The following is a 21,391-nucleotide window of genomic DNA, read 5'->3' as shown; positions in this document are numbered from 1 at the left end:
TTAACTTCATCCATTTTTTCTGTTAACGAGAAGGCCAATTCGGTCATTTTATATGTAATTCTGTTAACTAGAAGAGCAATTCGGCCATATAAAATGACCGAATTGGCCTTCTCGTTAATAGGAAAAATGGATGAAATTAACTCAGTGGACTGAAATGGCAACGCTGAAACCTTTTTGGACCCACAGGTAAAAAATGAAACCTTTAGACTAAACTGGCAAAATAACCCAAACCACAAGGACTAAAATGACATTTAACTCTTTTTTCTTATAAATTCGAGTTTGTCTACGTTTCGATGTTAATTTGATGTACGCTTTCGTGCGTTATTTTGTATGTATCCTACGTATGAGTCGGGTCATATATAATACGTTTTGACTTGACTGTATAAATTCGAGTTGGTCAGATTGCATATAATACATTATAATTGTACTGTATAAATTCGATTTACTTTACGTTTTGATCCAATTGCAATCATATCAACCTATATATTATTCTCCAATGCCTCTTTGTATGTAAAAAATATGTATAACGAACAAACATTATAGATTAGAAATGTGTATTGTATTGTTAACTTCTTAACATTGATTATCGATTATTAAATCATCAAGATAACTTATATATACCATATCAATGTTGCATTATGCTAGTCATGCTGCTACTGTGGTTTTCATCTTTTGTAATAAGTCAACTATGCGATGTTTAGATTCGAAGCAAGTTGAGAGGATGATACCTTGTGCATCAGAAATTGTGTTACTATATAAAAGTGTGAATCTTCTTCCTTTGGAAAACTTTGAAAAATGAATATTATTCTCTTCAGGCTTGTAACATAATCATTAGATGCTGTTTGTTCTAAAATTGCAATACGACCTAACGCACCAAATATTCATCATGGATTTATCCCTACAAGCCTCCGTTGCATATAGTCAAAGTCTATCTAAACCTATAAAAATTAGGTAATAGTAGACGAGAATCAATGTTACGTAAGAATTCAAACATCAAGGGGCCTTTGGCCTAACCGTATCGAGGTGTGTTCTTCTCTAAAAGGTCGATGATTCGAGTCCCACATAACAATAGTGTAAAGTTAAAAATAGATTAAACTCTAAATAAAAATTGTATGAATTTAAACCTCAAAGTAACCGTATCCAGATCCAGATGTGTAAAATAGTGATCTTTCCCAAAAGGTCAAGGGTTCAAGTCTCACAATAACAATAGTGTAGAATTAAAAGTAGATTAGATTTTAAATAAAAAAAATTGTATGAATTTAAAGCTCACAAAAAAAATGACAATATGTCAAGAGGCAGACGACGGCCTTAGAACCGTGTAAACTCTTATTGTCAAGGGAAAAAGGAGTAGAGGTATACCGAAACTAACTTGGGAGAAGCGAATTAGGAAATTGATAGAATTACATCTCTTTGAGAACATGGTCAAGGATAGGTGTTCTTGAAGACGTAAAATTAGGGTTAACGCATTTTAGAAGGTTGGTACGGTTGGGTATTAGAGTCGCGTCTTAGGAGTTTAGATTTTCAGGTGATCTTTGCATGTTATTGCTTGCTTTATTGCATGATAGCTTTAAAAAGAATATTTTTAGTACCCTATGATTTCTAGTTGCTTTTAGAGTAGCTATGTGCGTATTTATGTTTCATTTGACGCTTATGACATGTTGTGGCTTTGGAGCTAGGGATCTTACTAAAAGCATCATCTTTATCCTTTGGGTTAGAGGTAAGTTTTGCATATATCTTACTCTCCTCAAACCTTACCTATAGTTTGGCTATCGATGAGATTATACTGGATATGGTTGTGGCTTTGAAACTAAGTGTCACACTGAAAGCATCCTCTTTATTCATTGGGATAGATGTAAGTTTTGCATACACTTTACTCTCACCAGGCCTTACTTATAGCTTGGCTATCGGTGGGATTATAGTAGGTAGGTATGGTTGTAGTATCGGTAAAATGACAATATGTATGAGATTCCACACCCAACATGCTTAAAAGGTTTGAAGAAAACTCAAAGTCAAGGGTTTCATTTCTAGATATTCATGATTCCCATTCTCATTCCATCATCAAACACATCCATATGTTTCACACCACTTTGACAGGAGTGAAATGTAATGTACTAATGTGCAAATCAGAGTGTAAAACCACAAACCACCATCAAAAGGTGGTCATGATTATGATGGTACACCATTGTGGCATGGGCCACCCATGTGTGACCAAAGGTGAACAACTCAACCCCTTTTTTCATCATCCACATCCTCATCCTCATCTTCAAATCAATCAATTTCACTTTCCATTATTCATGCAAGGTAAACCCTTTATTAAAAGCTAAAATAATTAAACCCTACATTATACTTTTGTTAAGACTTGTACCATATGCATTAGAAGTTGTACCATACTTCATCACACCTAGTTTTTTAATGTATGGCATCCATCATGATATCACCAAGCCCATCAAAACAAGACATAATATGAGTGAAAGCACAAAATATAGATGATAAGTGTCATAATTCTTATGTCATAATAGAACCAAACCATTCACCCCCAATTATCCCCCCCACAATTACAAAGCTTATACCCCAAAAAAAGAAAAAGAACCATTTCTCCTTATGTACATCACCCCCAAAAATTACACAAGGAAGAACATTTGAACCACAAAAACAAAATCAAGAACCCTAACCCCCCTTATCTTTCCCCCTTTCACCATTTTATACCCCCTCACCCCCAAATCTTACCCCTTTTATTGCTTTACACATCTAAAGCACGAAAAGTATCGACACCCAAAATCGCGCTTCCTATCCCCCAAAAACGTTATACCAACTTTACCTTGGTTTTGGTGATGCAAACGACCATATAGGACGAACTGGTCTTTGCGCCGACGGGCTGCCCAAAAGAGAAGCTTGAGATCGAGTCAGCATCTCAACCATCGATGGGGTTTGATACGCTTGCACCAGGCTTGAACCATAGGTTGAGTCTCCGCGAGCCGTGGCTCGTTGCCATGAGTGTGAGCTTAGCCCTGATAGTATGTACGCCCTTCCCGATGCTTCATACATATGCCTGCTAGCCATTCTTTCTTGCATTTCCTTGAGTTCAGCATCGAGTGCAACACATAACCGATCACCTGACTTAGCCGAGACTGTTTCAGAGAGAACCCGTCTACAGTTTTCGAGGGTACCAATGGCTTGTGCCAGATCACCTTCTTCCGCTGCAGTTCTAGCTTGTACCATAGCTTCCGCTGCGTGTAACCTGTTCTTTTGTCTGTCAACTTCAACGGAAACAACTTCTTGACCAAGAATTTCCGGTCTTTTGATCACGACATCCACACTCTCTAAGTTGACCGTCTCTTTAGTCAAAGGATCAGTGTAATGGCATCTCACTTTCAACAAACAAGTCTCATAAGAAGTCAACTCTTTCGGGATGTTGACCGAAACAAGAAAATCTCTCTCTTCATCAGCATACAAATCCCCCACATCAATGCAACCAGATTTCCCATCTTGCATCAAGTGACTCTTGTAACTACCCGCCTTTAAAGATCTAAGAACAACATTAGCGTTTACACTCTCGAGAATCACTCGAGCATCTTTGACCACAACACTCAAAAGTCCACCTATACATTGTGCAAATGCATCTTGAATCACCCCTTCGGTTTCAATAAACGAAAACGTCCCACCCGAAATCTCGGAAATTGAGTGCATTGACGAAGCATCGTGATCCGTCCCGAACCCAAAAGCATGGACCGGAATTTTAATTCCCGGGTTCCCGTCACCACCGTGGATAGACTCCGGAAGGAGTAACTCGTAATTTGACTGATTTTTCCGGCCACCGGGATTCGAACTTCCGTTCACAGTATACGTGTCTTGTCCATCTGATAACAGAATTATACTCCCAACTGGGTTGTTCTCTCTTCGGTCTTCCATCACTTTAGCGCCTTTTCTCAGACCTTCGGCAATATTAGTGCCGCCATTAGCCACCAAAGAGTTGACGGCTTGGAGGGCTTGCTGCTTTCCCGTATCGGACATTTTCCGAAGCGGAAAAAGACGGCGGGCGGTTGACGAGAAGGCAATCACCGCCAGCCTGTCAGCAGGTCCGAGGTTTTGAATTACGAAACCCATGGCACGCTTTAAAAGAGCAAGTTTTGTACCGGCCATGCTACCACTTGTATCCAGAACCGTGACTAGATCAACAGGCGCTCGTGGGGTCTGATTCACTTGGCTGAAAGTGGGACCTTGGTTCGTGTTACTAGACTTAACCCCTGACACGGAAGCCGGTGCTTTTAAGTGGATCAAAACGGTGAAATCGTCAGCAGCGCTAAACCGTGGGACCGCTGGAACCTCGGTGTATGTTTTGACCAATACCCTTTTCAGATTAGAGTTTTCTAAACAGGGTCTGTTTGTAAATTTAAGGTCTAACGCTTCATCATCGTTAAATATGGTTGGTTCGGGGGTCGGGAAAATCGGTGCTGCAGCGTGTCGGGGGCTGTTTGGACGAGGAGGAATTGGGCGGAGCAAAGTCATAACCGAGTTGTCATTTGACCAGTTTACGGGATTTATTCTTGTTCTTCCTAATGGTGGACCTGGATTAGTAGGACCCTGCAACGGAACTTCTTTCCATTTTGCTCTGCAAACCGGGCAGATTTTATTACCGTGTTTTACGTTTGAAGCGATACACTGGAAATGGAACGAATGCGAACATTCGGCTGTAAAAATAGCTTGACCTTCTCCTCGTTTCATCGAAGCTAAACATATCGTGCATGTTTTCTGTCACAACAATAAAAAATAAATTCTTTTTATTAGAAAACGAAAGCATATTTTTCAATAAGCATGATGATAATCGCATAAAATACAAAAAGACGGAGAATTTTAACTCTAAACCCGCTTTAAAAAGCAGCACAAAGCCTTGCTCTTTTGACTTCCAAAAGTCAAAACATGTACTTGTTAATCCAAAAACAATTAAAATTAGTTATATATGTTTTACTTTTACCATGATATTCTATCTTGTATTTACAATATTTTCCAATAAATTAAATTAGCTATCAATTTATCCCAAACTCAAACATATTCTATCAATTTGAAAGTCAAAAAAAGCATTTTATTAGAAATTAAAAGTCAAAACAAGATTCTTTTACATAAAGAACATGAGAATAAGGCAAAAACTAGTTGGATTTGGTAACTAAAAGACAATATACAAGACAACAACATTGATAACAAACAAGAACTATAACCCTAAACCAAGAAAAAGTTCATCATTACATGTTAAGACAAATGCTTGCCAGTTTTTGTATTTTCTTTTGTCTTTTTTCTTAATTTATATTTTGAATTGTGAAGTTTACAAGACCTAGAAGTAGATAGTCAACAAATGAGGCCATCAAAAACTCTTGAATCTCTACTTTTCTTAAAAAGGGATCATATCAACATACAGGGAAAAGGATATCTAAAGCACTAATAGTTACCAAATCAGTAATATTATTAAGCATAAACATTTGGATGCCATTTGTTATCAAATCTGAATACCACAAGTTTAATTAGTACCTTTAAATAATTTTAAAAAAAAAAGGATCAAAACTCAAAAGAAAGTAAGAAACCATTTTTAGGTAAATCAACGAAAAATTTACATACACATATAAGGTTTTGTAGCTTCAAGAGTTCAAACAATCAGAGATGCAATCAAACTAAAAGCATAAGGGTTCTTCAAGGTCCATTTATGAAAGATTTTTTTAAAATTAATAAAAAATTGATGCAAAAATTTGTATAAAATCATAACCTAAACAATTATTTACCCAAAACACTATATAAATGCAAGAAACATGCATTTTTTAAGGAAAAATAAGAGCAAAATTCATGAAAAGCTTAAGAGTCAACACCAATAGAAGCATCAAATCTGACCCATAAAACTAATTTAAAAAAATATATATATTGTTTAGTTTTATTTTAGTTTTTCATATCACCTTTTTTTTCCTTGAAATAAGTCATCTTTGGGAAGCTAATTTGACTTAATTATATTATCTCCTTTTTTAAACAACAAAACAGAGAAAAAAACAAAAAAACAGCACCAAGAAAGATAAATAAAAAAACAAGATAATTAAACTTCCGATACACAATAAACAAATCCAAGATTCTAAGGTCAAATTTAAACCTACATAAATCAAATAAAAACACAAAATAATAATAATAACAATAAAAATAATAAACCTTAGAAGATCTGTTGAAGCTTTTAGACAGTCGTAAACTAGGAGACGCCGGACGAGCACCAGACCCACCGACGCTCCACCCCGCCGGCGCCGGAGACAGCAACCCAACATCTGAAAACCCATCGGAATGCGGCGGAGAATCGTCAGCATCCGCCGTGGGAACATAAACACACAAATTAGAAGCTAAAGCCATCTTCACTTTCCTCCATTTGCTACCCATTATGTCGCCGGAGACCAGATCTCGAACCGGAAGTGGGATATGAGAATAATAATTGAAGAGAGTAGATGGGTGGCACGAAAACCAAGGAGGGTTTTTAGAGAGAGAGAGTGAGAAAAAAGATGATGGGTAGGTTGTAGATTCAGCTGCTGCTTGTGGTTGGTTGCTAGTTAGTGATGTTGATAATGGCGGCCATTAATTGTAATAGTTGTTGTTGTTGTTGAGGTTTCCATGAAGAAGGAGAGAGAGATGAAGAGTGTTTTGTTGTTTCTCTTTCCTTTTGTGGTCTGTTTTGTTGACCTTTGTTTGATGTGGTTCTTTGAGTTTAGTGAGTGAGTGGTGTGTGTGGGTGTTGAGTTCTTTTTTATACCCTCTATTTTGTTCTTCTCTCACTTGATGATGATGATACTCTTACTTAAAAATAATGTAAAGTTTGGGAGGTGTAAAATATGTATTTTCTATGGTAAAAACATGTTACTCAAAGGGTGTAAAAGTAATTTGAGTGGAAAAAGGTGTATATAGAATACTAATCATACTAGGAACAAGTTATATAAGATGCAAACAATTAAGTCCACTATATGAGAATATTTTTATAAGAAGTTTTGTCCTAGTTAGCAAATGTACCTATACTAGTTTATACCTCGTCCGTATTGCCTGGCGGTAAATGCAATATTTCTCAGTTTAATAACATGCAGATCTGTATTTCGATTACTTGTACATACTACTCATAACACGATCTCAATAAAAACTACGTCGATACATATGTGTGTCAAATAGTTTTTATTTTAAAAAAGTTTATGAATTATAAAGTAACCTTATTAAAGTCCAAGAGTAGTAGCACTGCCCACCAATAGCTAACGGTCACTATTTCCCTGGGTTGATTCATTACGCAGCAAGGGAAAAAAGCTAAAAGATGAAATACTAAAAAGAATAAAAGTAGAGTGACTAAACATGTACACTACCAAAGTTATAATAGAGGGACTAAACACGCATATAAACAAAGTTAACCAATAAAAAGAAATTAAAAAAACAGAGGGGCTAAACATTTATATTAGCAAACATGAAGGTTTGAAAGTTAAATACAAAAAATAATCGACCAATGAGGGGTGTCAGGCAGCTGTTTGACACTATTCCCCTAATGGTTTATGTAGATATAGTAAATTCATCCATGGTTAATAAACTAGTTGGATTCTCCACACTTCACGACGGGTTTTCGGTCAGTATCAATTCGGTTCATTACGGTACCGGCTTGATACCGACGCTCAGCATAGCAATCGACATATGTTTTACATCGATTAATAACCATAAAAAATACATGTATTGGTACCGGTGTTGTGAGCCAAGACACCTATGATTTTTTTATTAAAACTGATTTCAATTCCTTTTAAATATACAAATTTATTCACAAACATTATGTGAGCCAAGACACCTATGATTTAGTTGTTTCGGAATTCATAAATAGATTAATCAAGATTACGCAACAATGCCAAAAATAATTAGAAAAATAATATTATGTAGTATAAACCATAACAATAATGAATGAACGATATGTAAAATTATACATCCAAATAACTAAGATCACTCTTTAACCAACGCCACCTAGACTCTTATGATCCAACACAAATAACATGACTTCATTATCTACGTAATTATTCATCTTGTGTTGGTTTCATGTTCAATTTCTCTGCCTCCCTTTCATATTACGTGTAATCTCATTTTGAGTTAGGATTAAGGGGCTGTTTAGCAGAGCTTTTCAAAACAGCTTATTTGCTTTTCTGAAAAGCAAATAAGTCAATAAGCTCTTTTGAAAAGCTTTAAAATGGAGCTTTTCAAAACAGCTTATTGACTTATTTGCTTTTCAGAAAGCAGATAAGCAAATAAGCTCTTTTGAAAAGCTCAGCCAAACAGCCCCTAAGAGTCGTTATCTTGGAATTTGGTTTCTGCATCTTATTTTTTTGGTTTTGTTTGGTTTTTGAATCTTTGTTTATGGATTTGTTTGAATCTTATTTTATGGTTTTGGAGATTTGGTTTTAAAATTTTGGTTTTGGTTTATCAATTCGCATTTGGATATTTGGTTGTTTTCTAATCTCATTTTAAAATTTTGGTTTTGGTTCATCAGTTCGCATATTCGATTAATTTTAATAACTAAATCTCCTTTTGTGTTGCCTTATCTATCTATTATACTAAATGAATTCTCTTAAGCCACAAGATTTATTCTTAGCCAATCATTTTGATGATGTGGACATGCTCTAAAGGCTGATAATTGGTTTTGAGCGGGATTTTGATTTCTCCTCTTTTTCATTCACGCGGTCATCCTATGAGTTTCCTTTTTTATTCCCCTATTTAATTAAAACTGAAGCTTCTTCTAATCAAGAACCCTAAATCCCTCTGTATTCTACTTGGGCGATTCCAAAGGTACGCTTTCATTATTCGATTTCATCTAGATCTTGAACAATAATCTGATGTATGTGTTCTTTTTTCTATCAAATTGGTTAGAGTAACTGAATCGGTAGATTGATTTATGACCTAGGGTTTATGAAGTGTGCGATTTGTTCGCCTTTTAGATCAAAACTGTTGATTATGTATTTTATAATTTGATTTCTCTTAAATCGGAGGAAAAAGTAGGGGGTTTTTTTTTGTTTCTGATAATTATAACATATACCCATATTATATGCCTGATGCAACTCGATTGTGAACTGAGGTTCTTATGAAAATGCGATCTGAATGTATTTTTTTAATTTTAGGGAAACCTTCATTCTTTCAGCTTTAATCTTATTTGACCAATTAATACTTTGTCATTGATTAATTAGGTAATATCAAGTTCGCTGACCTGATTAATGAAGGGTACCGTGCAACTTATAATTGTGTCAAGACGGTTGATGCAATGAAGAAGTTGTCCTATGTTAAGAGTGATCGGTATGCTTTCGATCAGGTGATTCGTTGTCGGAATCAATAGATTGGAGAGAATCAGGTGCTGTAACAGAAGTCAAAGATGAAGGAAGTTGTGGTGGGTACACTATTGATTAATATGGTAATCTCAATAGAATAACTTGCAGTAGTGAATACTTTTCTGTTACAGAATCAGGTGCTGTAACAGAAGTCAATAATTTTCTCTTTGTTATTTGCTACTTGATTAATATGAGCACTCTATTTCCGATTATGATGTGTTACATGTTCAATCGCTAAAGATTACATTGAACTAATTTGTCTAATTGTTCAATTTTGATAATTGCTTTTCGAATGTTTTTATACTATTTTCGGACGCTTTGTAGGCGAATTAAGTTACTAAGATCTATCTTTTGAATCCTGGTTCTATCTTTTTGTCGAAGGGCTAAAAAAGATTGATAAAAAGGACGCAGTTATTCACTTCCAGCACTCTGTTGATTCTTAAATTTAGGTATTCAGTTAATCTAATCGTTAATCGTCTGAAGTTTTTTTGTGTTGGTTGATATCATAGATCTAGGGTTTGTTCTTAATAAATATATTATAGTAAAGAAGTTCAATTTGGATAAGGTTTGTTCTGTTTGTCAATTAAGATGATTATATGTTTAATTTTCTAACCTAATGCCACTCAATTTTAATCAGACTCGAAATTTGCTGGTTTGGAATATATAATCGCTTATTTGAATTGTTCTCTCAGTTGCTGCCACACTCCATTGAGTAGTGCTCTACATTTGTTATTTATTGTTTCTTGAAATTAACCTGATTTATAGTCGATTAACCAGATTTGGGATGTTAAACGTTTGATAGTGATCCCTAAAGTTTGCCCCCTAAGTGTCGATTAAGTGTCTGTTTAGAGGAATGAGAGTTCAGTCGAGTTGAGTTAATGATAATCACTTTTGCACAAAAAGTGAAAACATATGTTGCTATACCCTGTCAATTGATCATAACTGCTTTTGTCATCTAGGTTTGTCTATTTTTCATTTCTTCTGAGTGCTTACGAGTAAATAGAATTAGTTCTGTTCTAGCTTCGTATTTAATTATATGTATGATGGTTCCTCCTTTGTTGTACATGTATGTCTTAAGGAAAGATTCAAAAGCTTCTGTCATGACAAGTTTAAGTGTTGGCCGGTCATCAACCATCTAGAGACCAAAATCCAGCTTGACTGATACGTCTTTTTAGAGTTGCCCAAATCAACCCACGAGGTAAGGAAAACTCACCCAAACTGACCCCCTTCTTAAAGGTTGGGTAAGTTTTGCAAGACATTATATTAATCGAGAACATTCTAAGTTATATGCTAAGCTATTTGTATAATATAATCTATTATTCATGGTTTAAGTTTTTTTATTTAAAGTTTCGGGAACAATATTTTCTTCAGCAATCTAGCGAGACGCAATACACGGGTTTGCTTAATACACAAATATGCAGCATCGTGCTGTCACAAATACCAGAATCATGGTTTACCAAACGTGGTCTCGCCGGTAATGTGGCTGCCAGTTCCTCGGCTATGGTAGTATGCAGGGTCGGTAAGGTCTTACAAAATAAAAATCCTTTTATTCTAATGTTGATAGTTGGTGGTTTTCTGCGACCTCTTCTATCATTTGTAATATAATCTACATGACCCGTTTGACTGATACACCTTTTTTAGAGTTGTCCAAATCAACCCACAAGGTAAGGAAAACTCACCCAAATTGACCCGCTTCTTACAGGTTGGGTCAGTTTTGGGATACATTATATTAATCGAGAACATTCTAAGCTGTTTGTAAGATCCCAAAGCACATGATGTTGCTATTTATTTTTTTTAATCAATAGTACAGAGGGATCCACTGTTCCATGATCTTACTATTCTCATGTTTATAAATAGATTTAGAAATTTTGTGAAACAATCTGTATCGGGATATTATTGATGTTTGATTTCCATCCACAAGCACAGGAACAAAAAAAAATGTTCTTCTTCAACGAGCATATGCGTGGCATTAATTTTGAAGCTTGGAGTAAAAGTCACTTTGATTTTTCCTTTGATATACGTATTTTTTCAAGTTGAATATTATAAAAATGTCTGGGTACAACTATGTGAACCGAACATTTGGCTGAAGAGTAGACGATATTTGATGTTATTATTGCGTTAGAGGCATGAAAGTTAGTAATTGTTTTCACTAAAATGCTCAATTATTTGCACAATTCTCTGGTAATTGAACATGTCGATGATTATGTGGCAGTTCCTGCAGCAGGTGCACTTGGTATGGGTGACCAATGATTTGCTCAAATTCCAAATGCTTAGTGGGCTGGTGACATGGCACCACCGTTGCTCAAGGTGCGAGTGGTTAAAGGTTAGACTCAACGAGATGAGAAGACATAGATGTGGCAGAATATAGGTTGGTATTTCTGTTGTCCATGATCCTCATATTTGAAGTTAGTTGATTATTAATATATATCGTTCTTATTTCGGCCATACTTAAAAAAAATCACCAGACTTGAAGCTTGAAAGAAAAATCAAAATTCGAAACTGGTTTGGCTCTACGCGGATGTTGTAGTTTCAAGTGTAAGTTCGATGTCTATGGATTACTGAATTCGATTGATTCTGATTAGTTTAGCCTAAATATCATATTAACTTCTTCTAAATAAAATGATTTAAGATAAGATAAGCATTTACATGAACATAGGCGACTTTGACCCAATGAAACCTGCTCGGCCCGTTTGAATCATTTATCTTTGACTACGTTAAAACATTGACCATTTTATTAATTTCTTTTATGTTAACGGAGGATGTCACGTTTACACATTCTTTAAACCGATCTCCCAAAATTTATATAAAAATTTGCAGATGAGAAACGATTTTGGGAACCGGTGGGCCAGGCCACACTATACTATGGAGGGCATATTTATGATGGCTATGAGAACGCGATGACGCCACTCAATGACCCAAGTATGTATGCTGCAGCTTATGGAGCTTATCCAATGTATGTCATTCATCAACAAGTCAACTAAATGAGGTGTAGGCATGCCCTTAAAAATAGTTTAATCCCCAAGTATTAGGTGGATAGAATCAACTTTAAAGCTACATCATTTACCAGCATGGCCAAGCAGAGGATTCTCTTCAGGCTTCAGTACCAGCCTTCTTAATACCTCACCACCTAATTGACTCGGTTCAAGGGAGATGGTAAGCCATTGAGGACGTGTATGTGATACATAACTTCTTAAAACTCTTTAAATTATCTCACAAATTTAACTACACTACAAGGCATGAAAATTACCAGTAGTTAGTGGGTTGAGCTGGAAAACGGGTGCCGGTGGAAATGGGTTATATTTTGGTACGGCTAACAACCGGCCGGGTTGGGTTAGCTCACTAACCTTTTTTTCTATTTTTTATATAAATAACTAATGCATTATTATGATTACTAAAACAATACTATTACAATTATAATTATAATCTAACTCTTTTAATAGAAAAATTAAGGCGTGTGTGTCCATTGAATATAGACTTTGAGCAACCTTCAACCCATTTAAGTGGTAGCTTTTAGTCCAAAAAAACATGCAGTTTTGGGCAGTTTTTAGTCGAAAGCAAAAAAAACTTGCTGGGCAGTTTCGTCGAAAAAAACTGGTTTGCAGAAATAAACATGCAGAAAAAACCGGTCTGCAAAATTTATTTAAAACACTGCACTATTTCGTCGAAAAAAACTGCATTTTGTTGGGCATTTTTCAAGCAAAAAAACATGCAGTTTTGGGGTGTTTTTAGTCGCAAAAATCTGCAGAGTTTTGGGTAGTTTTTACACGAAAAATTGCATAGTTTTGGGCAGCTTTTAGTCGAAAAGACATGCAGTTTTTGGGGGTTTTTAGTTGTAAAAATCTGTAGATTTTTTGGTAGTTTTTACACGAAAAAACATGCAGAGTTTTGGTCATTTTTTAGTAAAAAAAAAACTGCAGTATTTTGGGCAGCTTTTTTTCGGCAAAAAACGACATTTTTTTTTGTTTTTTTTGTCGAAAAAAGCAGCCGTTTTGGTGTTTTTTGTTGAAAAAATTGCATAATATTTAAAACAAGAACAATAAACATAAACTTTGATTCATTTATAAAATGCTAATATATGATGCCGATGTCCTTTTAAATAGATAACTCAATCATGAGTCATAGGGTGAGTTTGATGGAACTTTAATATTTAACATGCAAACCTTAATGTTCGTTTTTTAAACAATATAACTATCTTTTGCTACATTTGTAGAGGGTTCAAAAGTTGCATCTGATAATGATGATGATGTCAGCATTAACGGATCAGTTTCATTAGATAAGGTGTCGGTTCCAAGTGCATCACCACTTTTTAATATATATTTGCAGTATTGGATCAAATGGTTGCAAATAGTAGTTTTAAACCAAAATTTATTTAGACTAAGTTAATTTAGACACTAATATAGAGAAAGAGAAAGAGAAAGAGAAAGCTATGTATATTGTGATTGTGCTTATAATTAAAAAAACAAGCCATGCAACATTAAAGCAACTAGCTTACATTTTTCTTATGTTACAAACTTCGTATTGATGTAACGGATTTCAAGATGCTAAAGTTGAGTGTATTAGAGTCAAAGTAAGTTGGTTTTTTATTTGAAAGAATTGTTGGTTCTCAAGTGATTTAAATTATAATTAGTGGGCAGGTTGGGTAACGGGTCAAAATATGTTTCGGTAGAATATTGTATGGATAAATTTTAGCCGGGTTGGGTGGACTTGCTAACCTTTTTTTCATCTTTCTTTTTTTATTATTTTTTTCTTTTTTCATACCGAGTATGTTTAGTGTTATTTTTATAAACAACTAATGCACTAATTATGGTTATAAAAACAATACTTTTACAATAATAATCTGGATCTTTATATAGAAAGATTCAGGATTTTTTATGCATTAGAAATAGACATTGGGAAACCTTCAACCTGTTTGACCTGTCCTCTTATTAGTTAAACTTTTAGATTTGGCTCATTTGACTCATGTGAGATTATGAGATTAAAAGGAACTAAAACTGACCCGTGATCCAGTAAAGTGTTCTACCACAGATCCTTAAGTATTCAAGTGTCAATTCTTTCTTTCATGTAAAAGGGTGTGAAGGATTCAAATGTCAAGTGAGGTTAGTTTGCTAAATCCTTCCCATGTATACTTTGAATCAATGGCCTTCCTACAAGAAATAGATTTATTAGGATTTAAGTGTCAAGTTCAATCTTTTTGCACCTCTAAAGTCCACATTAGTGTTCATACTCTCTGCCACTTCAGGTATATTGCCTTTTCTCTTATGTGAAAACTTATTTTCTTGGTAATTTGTACCTTATCTAACTTAACTGGAATTTTATTTTTAGGGTCATATCCTTATCATATATGGTAACAAATTTATTTAGTATGAGTTATGCACGAAGATGACCACATAATTCTCTAGCAGTACCTAGACTGAGAACCGGCTCAACAATCTGAAGATCTCGACAAGTCATTGTTTCTTTTATATGTACTGTTTTAAATTATGAATATGGTTTCCATTAGCTCTTTTACCGGGTGACCTTATATTATTCAACGTTCAGAAAAAAAGTTTACATGTTTTATAGTTCTATAAAGAATCTCATTTGATACTTATTAGGATGACCCGGTGTCTGCCCATAATGTAGTACCTACAGTCATTACATATTTGATGAGTATTTTTTCTATACGGGTCAAAATGGGTTAGTTTGACCTGTCAACAATTTTTGTTTTCTATTCAACGGGTTTGGAAGACCTTGAGCAGTAGTGTAAAGATTACCTATTTGATATATTTCATGTTTAGGTATGGCTTTAAAGTTTACCTAATAGTGAATTTAGAGGGCACAGTAACTTAAATGTTTTATTTTATTTCGCATTTCAGTTTAAGCTTTTGAATTTTAGATAAAAAGATTCCATTTGAGCTTCAAATGTGACAATTTCAGTTGGTTGTATATTTCGCAATGACAATCAACAAGAGTCAGTGCCAATCACTGTCTAGAGTTGGTCTGTACTTAAAACAGTCAGTTTTCACCCACGGTCAGTTGTATGTTGCTTTATCCAGAGTAAAAACCAGACAAGGAGTTAAACTTTTGATTTTGGACAACGACGGCAAACCTACTAATAAAACGACAAATGTAGTTTATAAAGCTTTTCAAATTATGACAAAATAAACTGGACCACCTTTAAAGTTGTTTTGTACTTGAAACAACCTGTCTTCTCTCATGTTCAATTGTATGTTGCTTTATCAAGGATAAAAACACGAGATGGAGTAAAAATACCAATACTTGACAACGACAAACCTTCAGATAAAACAACTAATATGGTTTGTAAAGAGATTTTCAACGAATTGTGATCGTTGCATATTCATGTATTTCAATTTGTCGTTGTAGTCTAATATATTCGTTTGTGTTTTAACGTGTATAAAAGTATAATATTTAATGTCAGCGGTATTAATGAAGAAATTTCTTTTACCAATCCGTGTAACACACGGGATCTTAAGCTAGTATTGTATGTATTTTTAATATTTTATTGATATCTAGAGATTAAACATTATCAGAAATGCGCCATTTTCCTGTGGTATGGTCACTTTGGCCATTTCAGTCCATTTTTAAAAAATGCGTCATTTTCCTCCCCGACGTTCTGGAAAGGTGTCATTTCAGTCCAAAAATCATAACCCAGTTAAGTCGGTTAGTAAATAAGGACTGATTGTGTAAATTTGTAACATAAAGGACTGATTGTGTAAATTTGTAACACCACCACCACTAGCCCTGCCACCACCACCACTCCGCTGCCACCACCGCCACCACCACCACTCTGCTGCCACCGCCACCACCACCACTCCGCTGCCACCACCACCACCACCACCACCGCCACCACCACCACTCCGCTGCCACCACCACCACCACCACTCCGCTGCCACCACCACCACCACTCCGCTGCCACCGCCACCACCAATTTTGTTAATGATAATGTTGTTGCTGATAATGTTGTTGCTGCTGTTACTGTTGCTTCCTTCAAATATTAATAGAGGCGATGATGATGATGAATTTGTCGTTCATCACCGCACCAACACAGCCCTGCCACCACCACTCTCACAGATGTCAACAGTGTCATCTCCCACAAAGCGGTCAACAGAAGGTCAAACAGGAAAGTCAACGGCTCAAATTAACGACCAAAATCAGGTTATATTCCAATTAACCTGGTGCAAACATTGTACAAGTATAAACGAATGAACCGGAACAAGAAAAACGAACCGTTAACGGCTGGAACGACGTGTTGACTGATTCCGGCCACTTTGAAGATTCCGGCGAAGTTGCAGGTTCGGTTCCGGCTAAAATCGATGTGTTTGAGCATTGTGAGGGGTGTAAAATGTTTGTGGGGATCTAAGGAACTTCAGATGTCCGTTCAATTCGACCCAGATCGACAGAAACAGAAGATTAACACGTGGGGGTGTGGGGTGTCGGAAAGATGGTCGGATTTACTCCGGTCACTGGAGTAGAGAGGTAAAGGTGATGGTGGTGGTGATTGCAGAGCATAGAGAGAGAGAGAGAGTAGAGAGAGTGTGTTTAATATTTACTTAAATGGTCCTTTATGTTACAAATTTACACAATCAGTCCTTATTTACTAACCGACTTAACTGGGTTATGATTTTTGGACTGAAATGGCACCTTTCCAGAACGTCGGGGAGGAAAATGGCGCATTTTTGAAAAATGGACTGAAATGGCCAAAGTGACCAAACCACAGGGACGAAAATGGCAGTTAACTCTAATTTTTTTGTTTGTAGGATTTTTCATTCATACTTGCAAAGTTACTTTATGTTTTCTAAGCTTTAGGGGCTGTTTGGCAACATCTGAATGGTTAAATGCTGAACTAGTAAGAGATCTGAACCATTAAGTGCTGAATCGGTAAAAGGTCTGAACCATTAAGTGTTGAACCAGTAAGAGGTCTGAACCATTAAGAGTCTGTATAATGTTTAACGGTTCAGAGACAAATGTCTGACTAATTTAGATTAGATGTCTTAACCATTCAGACTCTATATAATGCTTAACCATTCAGATGCAAATGTCTGGACCATTTAGACATCTGCTCGTGAAACAAACAGTCTTAACCATTAAGTGTTGAACCAGTAAGAGGTCTGAATTATTAAGAGCCTCATTAAGATGTAAACAAACAACTCCTTTTTTTAAGGTTGTGGTGGTTTTAGATTTGAGCTATTAAATCTTCGTATGGGATTATGGATTTAGCTTCAATCATCGCTTTTTCTGTAAGATTTAGTTTCAAAATTAAACCTTTTTTGGGCTATTTGAGAACGTTATGTTTTTAATGTGGTCTGATTGATTAAGAATATGGTTGTAGAAATCTTTAGTCGTTAGTGGACCGGTGAGGTGAGGACTAGCGATTGATTGGGGGGATTAATCGAAATTAATTGGAATTATATATGTCTTTTAAGTATATCAAACATAATATATATCTGACCAATTCAGGATTAGCCTCTTAAATCTCAATGTAATGATTAAGAGGCTACCAAACAACCCATTTGTGTTTGCTTGCATTACACACACGGACATTAAGAGTTACTGAGAATGTGAGGTGGTTGGTTTCACAAGAATTAAACTCGAATTTGAGCTTGAAACATGCAAGTAGAGCTCGATCTATATGTGTTTTGAGTTTTGACTTAAATCTATCGACCTATTTGACTTGATAAGTAAAAGTTTTAAAATTTATTATTATGGGAAAAACGTTTATAAAGAACTAAAAATGTGATGTGGATAATCACGTTAACAACTGGATTATATATTTTTTCAGTTATGTTGTGTTTGAATTATAAAAAGCGAAATACCAAGTGACTTCTTTCTCTATTGACTTTTGTCTTCATCAATTACCCCACCTTTTTCTTTTCCTTATATCCAATGGTTTTAATTTTTGAAAAAGTGTACTTTATTTAGATACTTTGATCATTCAAAATTGTTTACCTTTGAGTCTTTAGATTACATATTCGGTAAATAAACATATTATTTAAAGTTTTAAACCATAAATACAAGTATATATAGGGATGACAATCTAACCCGAACCCGATGGGTAAACCCGAAACCGGACACATTTGGGACGGGTTGGGGGTCGGTTAATCGGGTTTGGGACGGGTTTGGGAATAGTTTTTATTTTTTTCGCGGGTTTGGGATTTAGTGATATACCCGTTTACCCGACCCAATTACCCGATAAAGTGTACCCGTTTACCTGATTGTATACCCGATATAATTACTTTTATATTATTAATATGTATATATATGATACATCCATTTTTTACACATATAAGTATTCTATTCCGTATACATTGTAGTTATTTGATATATATTTTTATAAGGGAAAATCGCCAAAATGTCCAAGTTTTGGTCAAACCTTCCAAAATAGCCTGGTCAACCGTCTCGTGGAGACGTCTGAACTTAGGTTAGACGTCTTGACGGCTGTCCAACCACATCGTGCCACGTGTCTGACAAACATGTCATGTTACCTGAACGGCTGAGACGTCTTGGCTAAGACGTTTGAGACGGCTTGAGACGTTTCATAGTGGCTAGCCGTTAAGCTTCTATTTTGCATGGCTTGAGACGTTTGAGAGTGGCTTCGAGACGTTTTGAATGGCTTGAGACGTTTGAGAGTGGCTAGCCGTTAAGCTTATATTTTTTTTAAATATTTGATTGTAATGTTTTTTTTTTCTTTTTTTAATATTAGTTTCTAATTTTTTAAAACACTGAAAATATAAAAAAAAAACCAGTCACATGGGGGGGGGGGATCGAACTCGGGGCGTTTCATTCAAGAAACGACGTCGTGACCAGCCGGGCTAAACCCTCATCCGTTGATATGTTAGACATATATTAAATATATAATAATTTGTTTTTTTAACCCGTTTATTTAGATTGTTTGTTAGACATATGTTGAAAGTTTTTTTTAGTTTAGATTGTTTGTTATTATAAATATATATTTATTTATTTATTTTTTAATGTTTTATTTAAATGTTAAGACGTTTCACGGTTTTCAACGTTTCAGACGTTTGAGACGTTTGAGACGTTTGAGACGTTTGAGACGTTTCCCGAATTTCGAAGAAATTTTCAGGACGTTTTGAACCTCTTTTTAAGTCACAATTTTCCACCCTGTTATACACAATGTTTTCTTATTAACCATATTTTCTACAACATTGGTGTTTACAGCTTAAAAAAATGGGCAGACCCCCGGATTCAACAAATGGTTCTATGAAGTTATCTACAGCTGGTTCTAAGAAGTCATCTACAACGGACATAGATCTTCCCAGTTTTTGTGGGATCAGGTCTAATATCCCCTTCTACGTGCTCTGCGAGGTTGATCGGGTTCAAGAACTCATCTACAACGGACACGTGAAGGGTTAAACGGGTTGTTCAGGTAATGACGATTCTACCCGTTTTGGATGGTTAATAAGACTTTGGCTAACACAATGGGCTGAACCAATGTGTTCGCCAAGTCTTGTAACATCACCCAGCGGGGGAACCGCTGAACCAAATTTGGAACAACCCGTTACATATCACCTAGGCCAAAAAAAATATGGGTTGATGGAACTTACCATTTCACAACCGATACTATTTTTTTCTAGGTGTTTTGATGCGAATTTCCGGAATCAACTTCCGGATGGGAAACCCCATTTTAAATTTATGGAAGTTGCGGTTAGTGTATTCAAGTTCATATGAAGTATCGGTTTAGTGTATTATAGTTCAAAGAGATTATATTTGTATTAGTGTTATGTTATTCTGATTATGTACTTTGTATTAAATAATAATAAAGTTAAAAATTTTAGTATGTTACGTTTTAGTTCTTAGTCAATCAGTATTATCAATGTGTTTAAAGATGTTATAAATTCAAGGCGTTTAAGACGTTTCAACATGTTAAAAATTCAAGACGTTTCAACCTTTCAACAGCCACTTCACCACCTATATATACCCCTAAATCTAAACATTCACACGCCGTTGTTCTTCTACATATTTGTTCATCTTTCTACACACAACCAGACATGGCTGCTCACGGGTGGACGGAAGTTGAGGACATAGCTTTGGTGGAGGCTTGGGAAGAGGTGTATGTCAATCCTCCTCGTCGAGGGCAGGGGGGTCTATGGGTCCGGGTGCAACAATATTTTGCACAACTCCGTGGTCCGAACCACGGCCGTACCGTTGATGCATTATCTTCACGGTTTCGGGTTATACGGTTGGAATGTAAGAAGTTCGAGAATTATTACAAGTCTGTGGAAAACTCATCCGAGGGCCTTAGCGAGGACGACATCAAGGCGGTTGCCCTTATCAACTTTCGCCACGATGAAGGACATGATTTCGAACATGTCTCGCAGTGGGAAACGATTAGGGTTTGGATTTAGATGTTTGTTTGTTTTTTTTTATCTTTTTTAGTAATGTAATGTTTTTTTTTTTTTAAGGAATGTAATGTTTTTTTTCTTTTGTAAAAATTTGTCTTTTAAATTTAACGTTTAGTATGTTTTAAAAGTTAAAGCTTAACATAATACAACTTGTGTATATATATAATACATGTGCTAAATATTAACGGATGAGGGCTTAGCCCGACCAGTCACCACGTCGTTTGTTGAATTTCACGTCCCGAGTTCGAATCCCCCATGTGACCGGTTTTACGGTATTTTTTGGTTTTAATGTCTTTGAGTTATTACTATTTAATATTAAAGTTTGTATATATATAATATATGTGCTGAATATTAACGGATGAGGGCTTAGCCCGACCGGTCACCACGTCGTTTGTTGAACTACACGTCCCGAGTTCGAATCCCCCTAGTGACCGGTTTTACAGTATTTTTTGGTTTTAATGTCTTTGAGTTATTACTATTTAATATTAAAGTTTGTATATATATAATATATGTGCTGAATATTAACGGATGAGGGCTTAGCCCGACCGGTCACCACGTCGTTTGTTGAACTACACGTCCCGAGTTCGAATCCCCCTAGTGACCGGTTTTACAGTATTTTTTGGTTTTAATGTCTTTGAGTTATTACTATTTAATATTAAAGTTTGTATATATATAATATATGTGCTG

General features: G+C 35.5%; 1 protein-coding gene across 1 annotated transcript; it reads right to left on the bottom strand.

Moving 5' to 3' along the window:
• Positions 1-2,464: 2,464 nt before the first annotated feature.
• On the bottom strand, positions 2,465-6,782 carry LOC110904654 (E3 ubiquitin-protein ligase WAV3). Its single transcript, XM_022150499.2, has 2 exons — positions 6,181-6,782; positions 2,465-4,749 (listed from the first exon to the last, which is right to left on the bottom strand). The coding sequence occupies exons 1-2, from the start codon at positions 6,397-6,399 to the stop codon at positions 2,815-2,817; spliced, it is 2,154 nt and encodes a 717-aa protein (XP_022006191.1). The 5' UTR covers positions 6,400-6,782; the 3' UTR covers positions 2,465-2,814.
• Between the last annotated feature and the right edge of the window lie 14,609 nt (positions 6,783-21,391).

The sequence above is a fragment of the Helianthus annuus genome, chromosome 14 (assembly GCF_002127325.2).
Source record: "Helianthus annuus cultivar XRQ/B chromosome 14, HanXRQr2.0-SUNRISE, whole genome shotgun sequence".
Lineage (NCBI taxonomy): Eukaryota > Viridiplantae > Streptophyta > Magnoliopsida > Asterales > Asteraceae > Helianthus > Helianthus annuus.
The sequence above is the reverse complement of the archived record's forward strand: the minus strand, read 5'-3'. Positions and strand labels throughout refer to the sequence as shown.